This window comes from Sciurus vulgaris (assembly GCF_902686455.1).
Source record: "Sciurus vulgaris genome assembly, chromosome: 8".
Taxonomy (NCBI): Eukaryota; Metazoa; Chordata; class Mammalia; order Rodentia; family Sciuridae; genus Sciurus; species Sciurus vulgaris.
The window spans coordinates 20,831,102-20,845,998 of NC_136468.1; the positions used below are offsets into that span (position 1 = coordinate 20,831,102).

At 39.7% G+C, this 14,897-nt stretch overlaps 1 protein-coding gene across 1 annotated transcript in view; it reads right to left on the reverse strand.

The window, feature by feature from the left end:
- EXOC4 (exocyst complex component 4) overlaps nt 1-14,897 on the reverse strand; it is a 795,814-nt gene that overhangs the window by 115,942 nt on the left and 664,975 nt on the right. The window contains exon 14 of the mRNA XM_079150158.1: nt 2,243-2,421. Coding sequence (XP_079006284.1) covers nt 2,243-2,421 — 179 coding nt within the window. The remainder of the gene's footprint in view (nt 1-2,242; nt 2,422-14,897) is intronic.

Sequence of the window (14,897 nt, forward strand, 5' to 3'; positions counted from 1 at the left end):
CACGTTCGCTTGATGCTTTGTTTTAGCAAAGACACCAGAAAGTAGTGATTACAGTTCACTTGGGTTTTGCACTGATCATCAAAATGCTGACAGTCACTTAAATCACTCACTGGGTGGAATAATCACCCTGAAAGGAACTGAGAGGGTACAGCTTATATTATAAAATGGAACTGAGCACATGAGACGGAGTGTTAACGGGTGTGGCAGACGAGATCTTTGTCAGAGTAACAGAGATGATTAAAGACGTGAATCAGACATCATCTTCACCGGGTACTCTTAGTGACAGGAACACAACAGCTAAATTGCACAATTACAAAGTTAAGCATAACTCAGAGAGCATCTTTCTCTTTTTGAAATAGTTGATGCCAAGTTAGCTTGTTTGAATCACTCAGTGTTTTGCTTTAGAGATGATGAGGAATCTGGCCTGGTGCAGTTGAGATTGGACAGACTAGAAATCTGGAACGCTATGCCAACTGAAATAAGATTGTATTACTATTAGACCTTGCTGGTCACCAAATAAGAAGGCCCCTTATGAACATCCCTAAGAAACCTCCCCAAGCAGTCCTGCATTTTCAGGAGCCACAGGAAATCAAGAAAAGAGGCATGTGATCCCTTTTATAGAGCTGTTCATTTTGATATTAGTAAAGAAAATATTAGCCTTCCTGTTTGGGGGGGTGGGGTGGGGAGGGTGAGGGGGTTGGGTCTGGGAGATAAAATGCACAATTTCAACTACTGCTTGTGATAGAACTGCCTGCTATCATGGGATTCTAAAGTTGGAGGGGCCTTTTAAGTATATCTCCTTATACTGAGTCTGCTCAAATGCAGTACTATGCTTATTAGGCATCCACATTCTCTATTTTTACAGATTTCTGAAAATAAACGTATAATTTTATCATTGGATACAAGTAATATTTAAATAAAAGTATAAAATTATGTTATCAAAATAAAAGTATAAGTAAAAAACAATATTTTAAGAGGATTTCTAAAGTTGATGACAAAATTTCCCTCCAAAGCCCACTCCCTCTGTCCCTTCTACCTGCCCTGTGCTGGCCCTCAGAATAGGGACATACTCAGCCTGAGACTGCACACGGTGAGCATTCACAGCATGTCTTAGACTCTGGCTATGGGTCCAGTATTTCAGGGCATAATTTACCCTTGTGAAATTCATGATTCTAGGTTGGAATCATGGTTAATCAAGTAATAACTTCTCAAAGGAGAGTGATGATAACTCACTCAAAAGTTCACAGTTCAGACAACATCAGCATTTTCTTTCTAATAATCACCCGACAGTTAACCCTACAGTGAAATGCAGAGCTGATTTTGCTGCTTTCTTCCTCCTGCTATTTGTTTTTTGCTATACTGTTTCTGCCTCACCATTCATACATCTGCACCTGCCTTTTCCTTTATTTCTTCTTCACATCAGTATCTTTTTCAACTACATCTTACATACATACACTGAAAGCAATGCTTTAGAAAAAGGATTTATTTTATTGCCATTAAAAGTTTATGTGCCCTAAAGTTTTCAAAATTTTTTTTTCTGAGTCATTGGTCTTTGGTAGAAAAAGTGCTCCCATTCTTATTTCACACCCTATTCTTTAATTTCCTTGAAATCTGTAATTGTTATCTCTCAGCTATCTCTTTTCCAGAATAATTGCTGTCCTCATTACCTCTATTTTCTAGCACCTTAATTGCTTCTATTATTCTCTTTTTAGACACTTTTTATTAGCTTTATTTCATGTTAAAGGAGAATGTAGCCATGCACTCAACCCTGAGCTCCGAGATAATTTCTGCCCTTGAGAAGCTATTGCAAGAAGGACCACAGGTGTTGCTTTCTGTTCCTGAGACACAGTGGTTCAGTCCTACATGATTTTATATTTCTAGGGCTTCACATAAAGTCCTGTTAACCTGAGCCTTTCCTGGATCTCCACACCCAACACAGGGAAATTGAGATTAGTTCCTTTCCAGAATCACAAAGTAGCGCAGGTGCAGCACAAATGGAATTCAGAATTCTAACACGAATCTTTTGATAACTTCTTTTTGTTTGCTTGTTTGCCTTATTTTTTGAAGCGCTAGGGAATCGAACCCAGGGCCTTGTGCATGCCAGGAAGTGCTCTCTATCGTCCCCAGGAAACATGGCACATGCCCTGCCCTCATATTGTGACAGTATAGACACATTTCAAACAGCAGCCCACAGCCTAGTTCCTCAACTGTCCCCACAATCCCTGTCCTACTAGAGACTCACTCTGGGATGTAGAGAGATTGGAGAAAGCTGACTTTGTTCGGCCTGCCAACCATTCCAGGCTTTCATGCATGTTTGCCAAGGCTTTGAGGTCACTGACGTCACGGAGAATGTCTTGTGGAGGGATTAATTTATCCCCCAGGTTCCCAATGAGAACTTCGGACTCCTTGCCAAAGGCGGCCCTGAAAAACAAATGAGGAACACGTTTCACCTGCAGCACAGCCAAGGCAGAGAGTGCAACGCTTCTGAAGGCACACCGTTACAGTCACTGTTTCACTTTTGCTGTTTCCTAGGCTTAACTTTGTGACAAAATGGTCATGTGCTGGCTTAAAATTATTCTGGTGGGGGAAAAGAGTTCTTGGAAGAAGGAAGAAGTGACCCCACTGGTTGCACCTTTAGCAGGAACCAGTGTAGGCCCTGTGATAGCAACAGCCCCCAGGATGGCTTCTGTGCTGCTCTCTTGTGGGTTCTTTCCTTGCTGCTTCTCCAGCTGTGGAGGCTGATGAACAGCCTACGGTGCCAAACACAGTTTGTAGTTTATTGTAAAAAAAATAAAACGACCAAGTTCATTGGGTGGCTAGAAACACTTCAAAGTGTTCAAAAGCAAAGGGTAGGTTATAGCTGAGATGGAAGACTGCATTCATTCATTTACTTATTCTAAAAAGTAGCTGATGCAAATAAACTATAAGCATGAAGGCAGTCATCACTTGGAAAGAGAAACCTTATTGGTTTCAATGCCAGGGTCCTTTACTAACTGAAACAATACAATCAGGTGGGTTTCACACAGAACCCAATGTCTTCAAAATGTTTTCAAGTTACATGGGGTTACAAAGAATAGACTGGAAGGGACTCCGGAGACCATATGTCACAACCACTGCAGAGAGGAAGAAATGGAGGCCGAGAAAGTGAGCTGCTTTGCCTATGTGCCGTATGCGTGGCAATGCTGGGCTCCGGTTGCCTAATTTCAAAAGCTCTCTTTCTTTCAAACAGAGGACTGAAATGATAAAAGATGACTGAGCACAGTGGAAAGAAAAACCATGTCTTTTCAGGAAAGTTACACACGGCAGGTAAGCAGAGCTGAAGCTCGAGGAGGTTGGAATAGGCACCTGGAGTTTCCTGCAAGTCCCAAGGCTTTTAAAACTCAGAACACCTTAAGTGAGAAGAGGCCAGGGCTTTATTTAAGTAGAACCAGGAGAGTTAAGTTTCAAGCAAGCAGTGAGTAATAACAGGTGAACTACAGTCAGAATGACGTTTGATAAATAGATCCTTAGTTTCCAGCACTACAGTGGACACTCACTCCTGAAACTACTCTGTGAATTAGGTGCCTATCAAAAATGCTTATGCTACCGAGCAGGGACTCATTATCAACCTTATTTCAACAGAGGATTGCCTTTTTAAAAGGAAAAGTCACAGATGATTGACTGACTTGGGTAAGACATGGTTATGGGGACAATAAAGTAAAATGGACTGAGCACATGAAATTTGAGTGTGCCAACAAATTTTACCTGAGGCCTTATAAAAGGTCTTGGGGCCTCAATTGCTGCATTTCTAACTAGTTTCCAGGTGATTCCCAGGCTACTTAATCTGAGTAGAAAGGGTTAAAGTGAAGGCTTCAGAATCAGGAAAATTTAGTTTGAATTCTGAATCTGTCACTAGCTTGTTGTATGCTGCTGCTTAATGTCCCTGAGCATTGCTATCTGGGGGGTAGTAGTACAGACCTTTTATGAAGTAAGGCAAAGATCAGATAAGGTGTTTTTAAACTTTCATCATCTTTTTTCTAATGGGGGGGATTGAACCCAGGGATGCTCTACCACTGAGCTATGTTCCCAGTCCTTTTTATCTTTTATTTTGAGACAGGGTCTTGGTAAGTTGCTGAGGCTGACTTCAAATTTACAATCTTCCTGCCTCAGCCTCCTGAGAGTTGGGATTCCAGGCATGTACCACCATTGTGCCCAGCAATTTTTAAAACTTTCTATTGGGAAAATTTCAATAGTCACATAATTAGAAGAGTATAACAAACCCCATGTACCCATACTCCAGTTCAACTGTTAACAATCAATGCAGAATCTAGTTTCTCCTGTCCTCATCTTCTCCCCTCCCTCTTGGAATACTTCAACACAGATCATTCAGGTGATGCTTTTAAGAGTGTATCACAGGCTGGGCATGGTGGTGCAGTCTGTAATCCCAGTGACTTGGGAGGCTGAGACAGGAGGAGCACGAGTTCACAGCCAGCCTCAGCAACAGTGAGGCGCTAAGCAACTCAGTGCGACCCTGTCTCTAAATAAAATATAAACAAGGGCTGGGGATGTGGCTCAGTGGTTGAGTGCCCCTGAGTTCAATCCTCAGTACCTCCCCCGCGCCCCCCCAAAAAGAGTATATCACAGTGCTTGAAACTTGGTAAAGCTCATAAGTTGTAGCTGTTAATATTCTTATGTCTGTTGAGATGGCTAGTTATTTAGAGTCAGCCCATGGTGTGTGATGATGAATAAATTAATCAGGTAAGAGTGAGCAGCAGGAAATAAAATGGAACTTCATGACACAACAGCATGTGTCCCTGTATCTCACAGAATCTTTAAGAGGCCAATTATGGACAGAAACTACTAGCCTACCCACCACTCATTATCTCGTGCTCCTTTGGTAGGAAACACCTGATATGTTGGAGTTAGCAATGAGCCCAACTTAAAAAGAAAATGAATCAAAACAAAAAGTCCACTAAGCTTCCCTGCTCCTCTTGTGGATGTGATGATCATGTAAACTGAAATCAGATGGGCTTCCAGAAAGCTCTCTCTCTGTTACTCTTAGTTGGCAAGGACATCTTTTGCCTTCCTACTTTCTGGAATGCAGCCATAACAACTGAGCTGCCAGAACCCTTCTCAAACATCAGGTGACCTTGAATGTGAAAGTCAGTGCTGAGAATAATGGAGCAGAAAGAGAAGAGGGTGCAGGCACTCTGATGACATCATGGAGCTGCAAAAATCCCAGACAATAAGCTTCTGGGCTTCATATCATTGGAGAGAAAATGAAACCTTTGTTTAACTCACTGATATTTCAAGTTTCTGTTACTAGTCGCTACATGCAATTTCTAACTGATACAATCATCTGATTAGCATAAGTGATATCATCCTCAGAAAACTTACTTTGTATTTGCATACCCCTAAAATGCAGTTATTGGGAAAGCAAAACCATGTCCCTTCTATGACTGAGTCCAGAAGACATTTCTAATATCTTCCCCTTGGCTGTCACCCAGTCAAGTTGTAAATATTTAGTTTTCTTAATCTGCCTTTATATATCAACTCTTCTAGCCCTTAATCATTTTTGATAGATATAACAGAAAAAATGCCTGCGAGCTGGGTGGTTAAAAAGCAACAGGGGAGGCAAACAGCTTTGAAAGCCAAGCTTGAAGGCAGTTTTATGCATGTAGGTGTAACCCTGGGTGGAATGTGACAATCAAGACAAATGTTAAATTCATGTAGGAGGCTAATCCGTGAGCAAGGCTCTCTGGGCCCCAGGCATGTCTGCTGTGCTTCCCTTTCTCGATGCCTGTTCCATTTCCCTTTGGCTCACCCAGATTTGCTTAACCTCTTCAGATGGGAGAGCAATAGACTGAGAAAAATACAAACTGCCTCATGTTGAATACATAGTAGACATCTCATTTGACAGGAATCCATAATCACCCCCTAAGAACCTGGAGAGAGCACAGAAACCATGACATGGAGGGTAACTGATTGACAGCTATAACCATCTCACACAAAAAATCATTCCTTCGAGGATTTGTGTGTATGAAAGAGCTTGGTGGAAGGTTTTTATGTGTTACAAAAACCTCAGAGGGCTGACTTTAGCTGCTTGACTACAGATTTTTTCCTAACCCTCTGATTTATTAAATTATAGCATACTGACGCTATAAAAACCTACAGAGTCATTAGAAATTATATATTACATAATACTTGATATCATAGAAAAATGTTTGGTATAGCTTATTTTTAGCCATGAAATAGAGTTGAGTAAGTAAACTATTATTAAACTTCATATACTGTATAATAATAAAAAATAATTATATATATGAATTGACAAAAGGATGGGATATCTAGATACATACCCAAAGTATTAACTATGTGACTAGATCATGTTTTTGCTCTTCTGTACTTTTCACCATTTCCTCAAAAGACATGTTTACTTTTTAATTAAAATAAATATTGAAATTCCTCATCAAAAATGAAAGGAGAAAACAAATGGGCATCACGGTAAACAGGAGGACATGGATATAACATGTATAGAGCCAAACTAGGAGCCAGGGGTGGCTGGCCTGGGGCTGCTCTGTCCTTGTGGCTTCAGGCTTGCTAAAGTTGCAGTCTCTGTCCGCAGCAGAGTATCTCACTGCCACAGTTATCACCAAGCGTATGGACCAGAACCATTTCTTCTTTCTAGATCTGAATTGTTGTAGTCTTCATCTTCTGCTTATTATGAAAATAGGTTACTTAACGAGGACATTACATAGTTTTGAGTGTCGTGGGCAACAGAATAATCATTATGCTGAGAAGGTGAAGTGACAGAAACTCAGAAGAAACAGGCACTCATCACCGTCCAGAGATCATCTGACATAGCCAGGAACAGAAAGCAGAACTCAGAACGTGCAGGTTTTAGCTGGTGAACGGCACAGAAGTTTCCAGCGTAACCAGTTGGCCAGTGAGCTCACAGAGAAGCTTATGAAATGAAGAAGGGCATTAAACCTGTTAAGCTTAATTTTCACCTCACAATATTTTTTAATCTTTAAAGAGTCTGATCTGACAAGAATCCATTTAAAAGAATTTTGCCAAGAGTGTTAAACCTGTTTAACTTAATTTTACCACACAATTATAATCTTTAAAGAAGACTATCTGACAAGAATTCATTTAAGAGAATGTTACCAAAGATGCACAAAATTGTCTCCATTTAGTCTTTAAATAATTCTGTTATTCACTGAAAAGAAGGCCAAAAAAAATCTGCATTTTCAGCAGACTAAATGAAATTATAAAAGAAACATCATAAATGGTTTCAAAGTGATTGATTTGCACATATGTTGTTCTTTCTGATCACAAGACAAATATAATCACATCCAACCCTCTCTCCCCGAGTCCCCATCTCAGATCTTGTACCCCTGCTTCCTATTGCTGAGCCCAGCCCTGACATCATGGCCACAAGAGCCTCATGTCCTGTGACAGTTGGGAAGGGTGAGAATTGGCTGAAGTAGCCAAGCAGATGGACAGACTTCTTGTGTCTTGAAGGGACGGGGTGGAATTGCCTTGCTTGCCTGAAATAATTCTACCAACACCATTGCTGAGCGATCTCTCAGTCATATTCACAATCATGGTATCCCATTCAACGAGGCTGCTGACCAAAACCTTATAACAAAAGAAGTGAGGTGGGGCCCCCCGAACGGAATTTCCCTCTCATGTTGTATACCCAATTGCCCAGATGGAGCTGGCCTGACAGAGGGGTCGAGGTGGCTTAGGCAGAATTTAGCCATCATTAAAAGGCAGGGTTGCTGGAATACTGTGATTGAGATCAAAGCATAGAAGTCCTCCCTCTATCGACCCAATAATAAGAAAATTTAACTTAAGACTAGGAATGACCCTTCATTCATCAGCACTAGTACTGCAGCTTTGGGCTAAGCTATTATAATGGTGTACAGGAAGGGACACTTCCACTGGAAAATACAATGCCTGCATTGAATTGGAGGGAGAAGCTGTCATGTGATTGTTTGGCACTTCTCACACTACTGAACCAGGCAAAGAGTGTGTTGGACTTGCTGGGTTCCCTCTTAGTACCTCCTTGTCCATAGTAGAAATCAGGGAAAAATCATAGTAGCCCAATAAGGGCGAGTCTATTAGGAAGCCAGGTCGTCAGGGAACAAAGGCAAGGTTCAGCACAAACAGGTACAGAACTCTAACCAGCTGCAGTGTCAGCCAAGAGCAAGGGCAATATGGAATGATGAAGTAAGTGATCAATAAACCTCACTGCCTTGTGACCAGTATTAAAAGCACTGCAGTAGCCTTGCATTGATTGTAATAATTGACACTGTTTTCACTTCTCCATCAATTTTTCATTATATATGATGCGTATAAATGCATATTACATCATTATATATTAAGGTGCTTTAAATGTACGATTCATTGTCATCAAGTACATCTGCAATATTAAGCAACCAACCTTTTCCAGAATATTTCTATCATGCCCCAATAGAAACTGTGTCCACTGAAGAGGAATTTTCCATTCCCTCCTCCCTCATCCCAATCTGTGAATTTGTCTATGCTAGATAGCTCATACAAGTGGAATCATACAATATATGTTCTTTTGTCTCTGACTTATTTCACTTAGCATATAATGCCTTGAGGTTCATCTCTGCTATGTGTCAGAATTTCCTTCTTTTTTCAAGGCTGAATATTCCATCATAGTCCACACCACATTTTGTCTATCCATTTACCTTTGATGGACAACTGGGTTGTTTATACCTTTTGGTTTTGGTAAATAATGCTGCTATGAACTTTGGTGTACAAATACCTATACTGTTCCTGCTTTAAATTATTTTGAGTATATACCTAGGAGTGGAATTGCTGGATCACATGGTAACTATTATTTGAGGAATAACCATACTGTTCTCTACAGTGACTGCACCTTTTATATTCCTGCCAATAGTGTACAAGGGCTAATTTCTTCATGTCTTTGACAACATTTGCTATTTTCTGTTCTTCATTTGTTTGTTTTTAAATAAGAGCCATGAGTATGGGTATGAAGTGGTATTTCCTCTATTATTTCACATGAGCAGCACTGGCATTGATAAACTTTCCAGTTAATTCAGAGGTCACCCAATAAGAGGAATCAGATCTGACTTGAAATGGAGGCCTGTCCAGGTGTGGACTTGAAATGAATGCAATAACTGATGGGATTTTGGCCACCCTTGCTGGGGGAAGGGAGAGAATACCTTTCTGTGTGAAGAAGAGGAACTGTGTATTAAGCAGAAACATGAACCTATAAGACAGGTATAGGGTGAGCATGGATACACAGAAGTCCCAGGCTGCTTTGCTCTAAGATTCATCATTTCTCACCTTTCCCCTGCTCTGATCTGTACTGAGGGGAGAGGGATCTGACCCTTGCTGGTTGGTTTCCAAGTTCTCAGTTGGGCCCTCAGTTTCCTGGTGGGAAACTGATGGGCAAATGGAAAAGAGAAACCAGGGCATTAACCTCCTTGCTCTCGAACTGGGTCATGTCTCTAGTAATGGCAGCATCTCCTCTGTGGCTCTGGTTTCTACCATGCCCCAGCCTCCCTCTGTTGCTCTTGTGCTCTGCTGACTTGCCTGTCTGGTTGGTGTTGCAGCTGGAAGGCAGTGGAGACATGGTGGTCATGGAAGGGTAATGGCTTCTGCTGTTGCTAACAGGGTTATCTTAATATCTTCAGCTTGAGGTTCAGACCCTCTTTAACCTATGTGACCCATTTCCTGTGTTAAATACCCTCTGAGGTAAATACCTCAAGTGGCTTTTGGTTTTTATGTCAGACCTTGACTTAAATAAGGCCTAATCATGACATTTTACTATATTTAATACTACTTGGAATTGATTAAAGTTCTTGGCAAGGGAATCAGTAGTTCTGTTATTTAGGTAGAGAACCTGAAAAATGTTATGGTGACCTATTAAAAATCACTTGGGCAGGGCTGGGTGAGTGCTTGCCTGGCATGCATGAGGCCCTGGGCTCCATCCCAGCACTGTAAAGAAAGAGAAATCACTTAGGCATTATCTAGTAGAGCTCAGACTGATGAAGGTGAGAAAAAGATTGCGTCATCTACCTAGATTCCTAATAATGCTGACCGATTCTTATGAGATGTGACAATGACACTTCCATTTAGCACTTCTACTTTTCACAACTACTCAATCTTCAGCCCTTTCAAAACCTGCCTAATTTGTCCATGTCAAAAATAACGGGGGTAGTACTATTCTGAGGGGTTATTTAATCAGTTTTCCAAAATTGTTTTTCTAAAATGATCTTTGCTAAACCCTCATAAATAGAAAGTAATAAAACTGTCTAGCTATCTTGATTACAATTTACTTTTTCCTCCTAGAGACACTCCATCTCATCACTAAGTCGACCCTTCAGTGGGTTTCACGCATGTGCATTTCATTCCACAGTGTCATCTGAGGAGCTAATTTTTGTATTTAATAAGTAATTGCTCCTCCTTTAGCGATCACATTCAAGGATTTTGCATTTCCCAACTTTTCTTCTACCATTTAAAAAAACTTGAATGCTTTTGATGAGACGAGGCTGCACAGTCCCACGCTGTGCAGGGACACATTGGGAAGAAGTGTGTTCTTTGTAATCAAGTTGCATATGGGGAAATATCAGCAACTTCTCTTCCCCTGCCTTCTATTCAATACTTACAACAATGTTCATTTAATTTTTTTCTAGGTGACAGGAAATTGAGGCTTCTGGATTTCTGCTCATTCACAGACAATAGCCACAGAAATTCACCATGACTGTAATTAAGGTGTGATTAGGTGGGTAGGGGTATCAGCTTGTCCCCTGTGTCTTTAAACCAGCTTTCTCCCTGGGACAGGCACAGAACATTAGACTTAGGGATTTAACTAGGTTCTATCCTAGGTCCTGTGGTGAATTCAAAGGCACATGATAGTAACAAGCATATTTAATGCTAAGATCTTAGTTTCTAAATAACATTTCCTAGTGAAAGAAACCAGGATTCCCAGGAGAAATGGCTGGCTCCAGGTTTGGGAAGTAAAAATACAAGATAAGCTTAGATCATCTTGTTGTACTAGAAGTGATCAAAGATTAATGGGGTCATTCCAACGGAAAAAAGGATTCTCCCTGGCTATACCTGGGACAATCTGAATCTCCCAAAAGTAAAAGTAATAATGACTTCCTCCTTCAGTCATGATAGAAGAACTGGTATTGAATTAGCTCTCCTACTATGGGCCAGCCATAAAACTGGATAAAATAATTAGATGTTCAGATGTTGAGCAACAGGCAGCATGAAACAGTAACCTCCTGGGAGAAGGAAAACAACAACGTGAATACCATCCCAGTTTGCCTTCAGATGGCATTATTCTGACTACAATGCAGACCATATCAATGTGTGTATATGTCAATACATGTATGCAAAATACATATCTGCATTCTATACATATGCACTGTGTATATATATGTATGTATATATACATAAATTTTAACTGTAGAATTCAGCCCTGAACTAGTAACAAGCATTTATTATTTATATTACTGAACTAGAGTAGAATATACATTCATTACAATTACACCTGGAAGAGTAATCAAGATAGGGTATCTTCTGGGCCATTAGATCATATTTTGGGTTCCATTATTATAATAAATGCAGTAAATTTTATAATGAATTATTATGTAATACTTATTTATAATAAATTATTATAAAATAGGTTTATGATAAATTTTACTTCTGTAACTTAAATGAACAAATTCCTTGAAATTTAAATTTGAAAAATATAAAAAGTAATAGAAAATTTAAATAGCTAAATATAAATATTAAATAACTTGAAATAATAAAAAAGTTTCTAAAAAATTTCTAAAAAAGAAAAATACAGATCCAGATGGTTTCACTGTTAAATTCTATCAATTTTATCAAAAACTTAAGAAAAAAATAATACCAGTCTTAAATAAACTTTTAGGGCAAATAAGAAACAGAACAAAATGCTGTTAAAGATGTGAAGAAAGGACTCATAGTAGTTTCATACCAGGTTAAATATATGCCTATGACCCAGCAATTCCATTTCTAAGCCATTGTCAAAAGAATAAAAGCATATGAAGACAAACATTTAATAGGAATTAATGAACAACACATCATCATGAATAGCAGTTTCATTTATCTGGGAATGAAACTGGACACAACCCCAATGCCCATTAACAGGGGAACTGAAAAAGGAATCATAGCACATCCACCCAGTGGAAAACAGTTTGAGAATGAACAGAAAGTACTAATAAAGACAATAGCAGGGATGAAGCTCAAACCATTACTCTGAGTAGAGAAGTCAGACACAAAAGGGTTTTACTGCATGATTCTGTTAATGTGGAATTCTAGAACAGGAAACACGACAGCAGAGATATCTGAGTAGTGGGGGCCTCCAGGGCAGAGGAGCAAAAGGAATCTTTCTGGGGGCAGTGAGTGTGCTCTATATACTGACTGGGGTGCAGGCTACACGTGTGTATGAATCTTTCAAACTCACCCAACTGAACACTAAGATCTCCTAATGTTTCAGACAAGGTTTATCAAAGGATGTTGGAACTAGGAAAAGTTGTTAGAGAAGAGAAAAATCACATTGTGCCACCCTACAGATGATATTAATTAACCTCTTTTATTAATTAATAGCAAAGGAAATAAACCTTGACCAAGGGGAGATCTGGCAGTACTACATGTCCAAATGGTCAGGTTTGGCTTTCCTCACTGCAGCACAGCCAGACCTCATGAGAGTGGACACAGGTACAAAATGTCACCTATCCGGTGTTTCTGATAGAAACAGTCAGGCTGGATATAATCACAAGGAAATGGTTAGATGAATTCAGACCTTGACACTGTCCTAGACTCTCATCCAAAGATGCCATGTCACAAAAGATAGAGGGAGTTGGTAAGATTGTTGTATACTAGTGAAAACTAAGGAGATAAAACATAATATGCAAAACTTGACTGGATCCTGATTTAAAAAAAAAAATCTAAGTGACAATTTTGAGGGGCATTTGGGAACATATGACAGTAGACTACATGCTGCATAAAGTTTTGAATGAAAGTTGGTTTCATTAGGAGTAGTATGGCAAGAACCATGGCTCTGCAAAGAAGCTCTAATTGCAGGGACCGTGATTACGTTACTTCAGTGAGAAAGAACTTTACTGATGAGATTAAGGTTGAACACATTGAGATGGGGAGATCTTATCCTGGATTGTCTGGGTATAGTAAATCTAATTAGACAGTCCATAAAAATTGTTATGGTTTGGATGTGAGGTGTCCCCCAAAAGCTCACATGTGAGACAGTGCAAGAAGGTTCAGAGGAGAAATGATTGGGTTGTGAGAGTCTTAACCTAATCAGTGATTTAATCCCAATAGGAATTAACTGGGTGGCACTGAAGTGACAGGGAGTGGTTGAAGGAGGTGGAACTTGGGGGTGGCTTTGGGGTATATACACTCTATCTTGAGAGTGGAGACTCTCTCTGCTTCCTGATGAACATGTGAGCAGCTTCCCTCCGCGACACTCTTCTACCATGATGTTCAGTCTCACCTGGAGCCCCGAGGCATAGAGCCAGCTGCCTATGGACTAAGCCCTCTGAAACCATGAGCCCCCAAATAAACTTTTCCTCCTCTACAAAACTTTTCTGGTTGAGTCATTTAGTCACAGCAGTGAAAAAGCTGACTAAAGCAGAAATAGACCACTAAAAGTGACCGTGGTCAGTGAGGGAGATGTGATCATGGAGGAAAGGTCAGAGAAATGCTGTGCTGCTCACTTTGAAGATGGAGGGCCACAGACCCAAGTGTGAAGTTGATTTCTAGAAGGTAGAGAGGCAAAGAAATGGAATCTCCCCAGAACCTTCAGAAAGAAAAACAGCCCTGCAGATACCTTGATTTTATCTCAATGAGAGTTATGTTGGAATTTTGACTTACAGAACTGTAAGGTCAAATTTATGTTTTAAATTACTATTTTTTGAGTAATTTGTTAGGGTAGTACCATAAAACTAATACCTGTGGTAAGGAGGTGGGTATCTAAGAGGGTGTCTTTGTTCTGGGGAGATGCATGCTGAGTGAATGGTCACTGTTTTTGTAGCCTAGTTTTGAAAGTCTTGGCAGGAAGGAAGTGTATGTATATTTGGAGAGAAAGAAAAGTATACATGACAAAATGGTAACACCAAATCCAAGTCAGTGTACAGTATATATATATATATATATATATATATATTCACTGGATTGTTATTTAAAATTTTCTGAGGGTTTAAATTTTTTTCAAATTGTAAAAAACAAAAAGTTTAAGCTCAGGAGCAAAATAAGAAGTGAGAAATAGGGCAATTGTTGGGCTTCTCAAAATTAGGTTCTCCCTTATCTCTACCCCAAATAGTTCCTAGGACAGCAGGCTCCTGGGAATCACCACTTGAGAGATCCCTGGACAGTTCTAAGTTTTCTAACCAGTGTGTGGAGTTTCTGGAAATGAAGGTTTCATATAAGGTGTAATATAACATGTGATAAGAAGGCACTGTACTAAATTGAAAACTTGAACAATACTACTAAAGCAATCAGAACTCTTGCACACTCTTTGTTGTTCTCATTTCAGGTCTAGAGAAATAAAATTTAGAATGACAGTCAGTTTTGTTTTCACATGTTTAATCCATGAATGCATAAATGCACATTGTCCTTTTTTTTTTTTTTTTTTTTTTTTTTTTTTGTGGCACTGGGGATTGAACCTAGGGTCCTGTGGATGCCAAGCAGATACTCTACCACTGAGCTACATCTCCAATCCTGTCAGTCATTTTTCCTCCTCTTCTTCTTCTTTCTGGAGTATTCTGGAGCAGTTTATATGTTGCGTTCTTACTAGTGAGCACAGAAAAAATTATTATGCATGACCAAGTCTTTTCTAGAAGAAAAAAGGTGAGAGCTACCAAGGCTGTGGG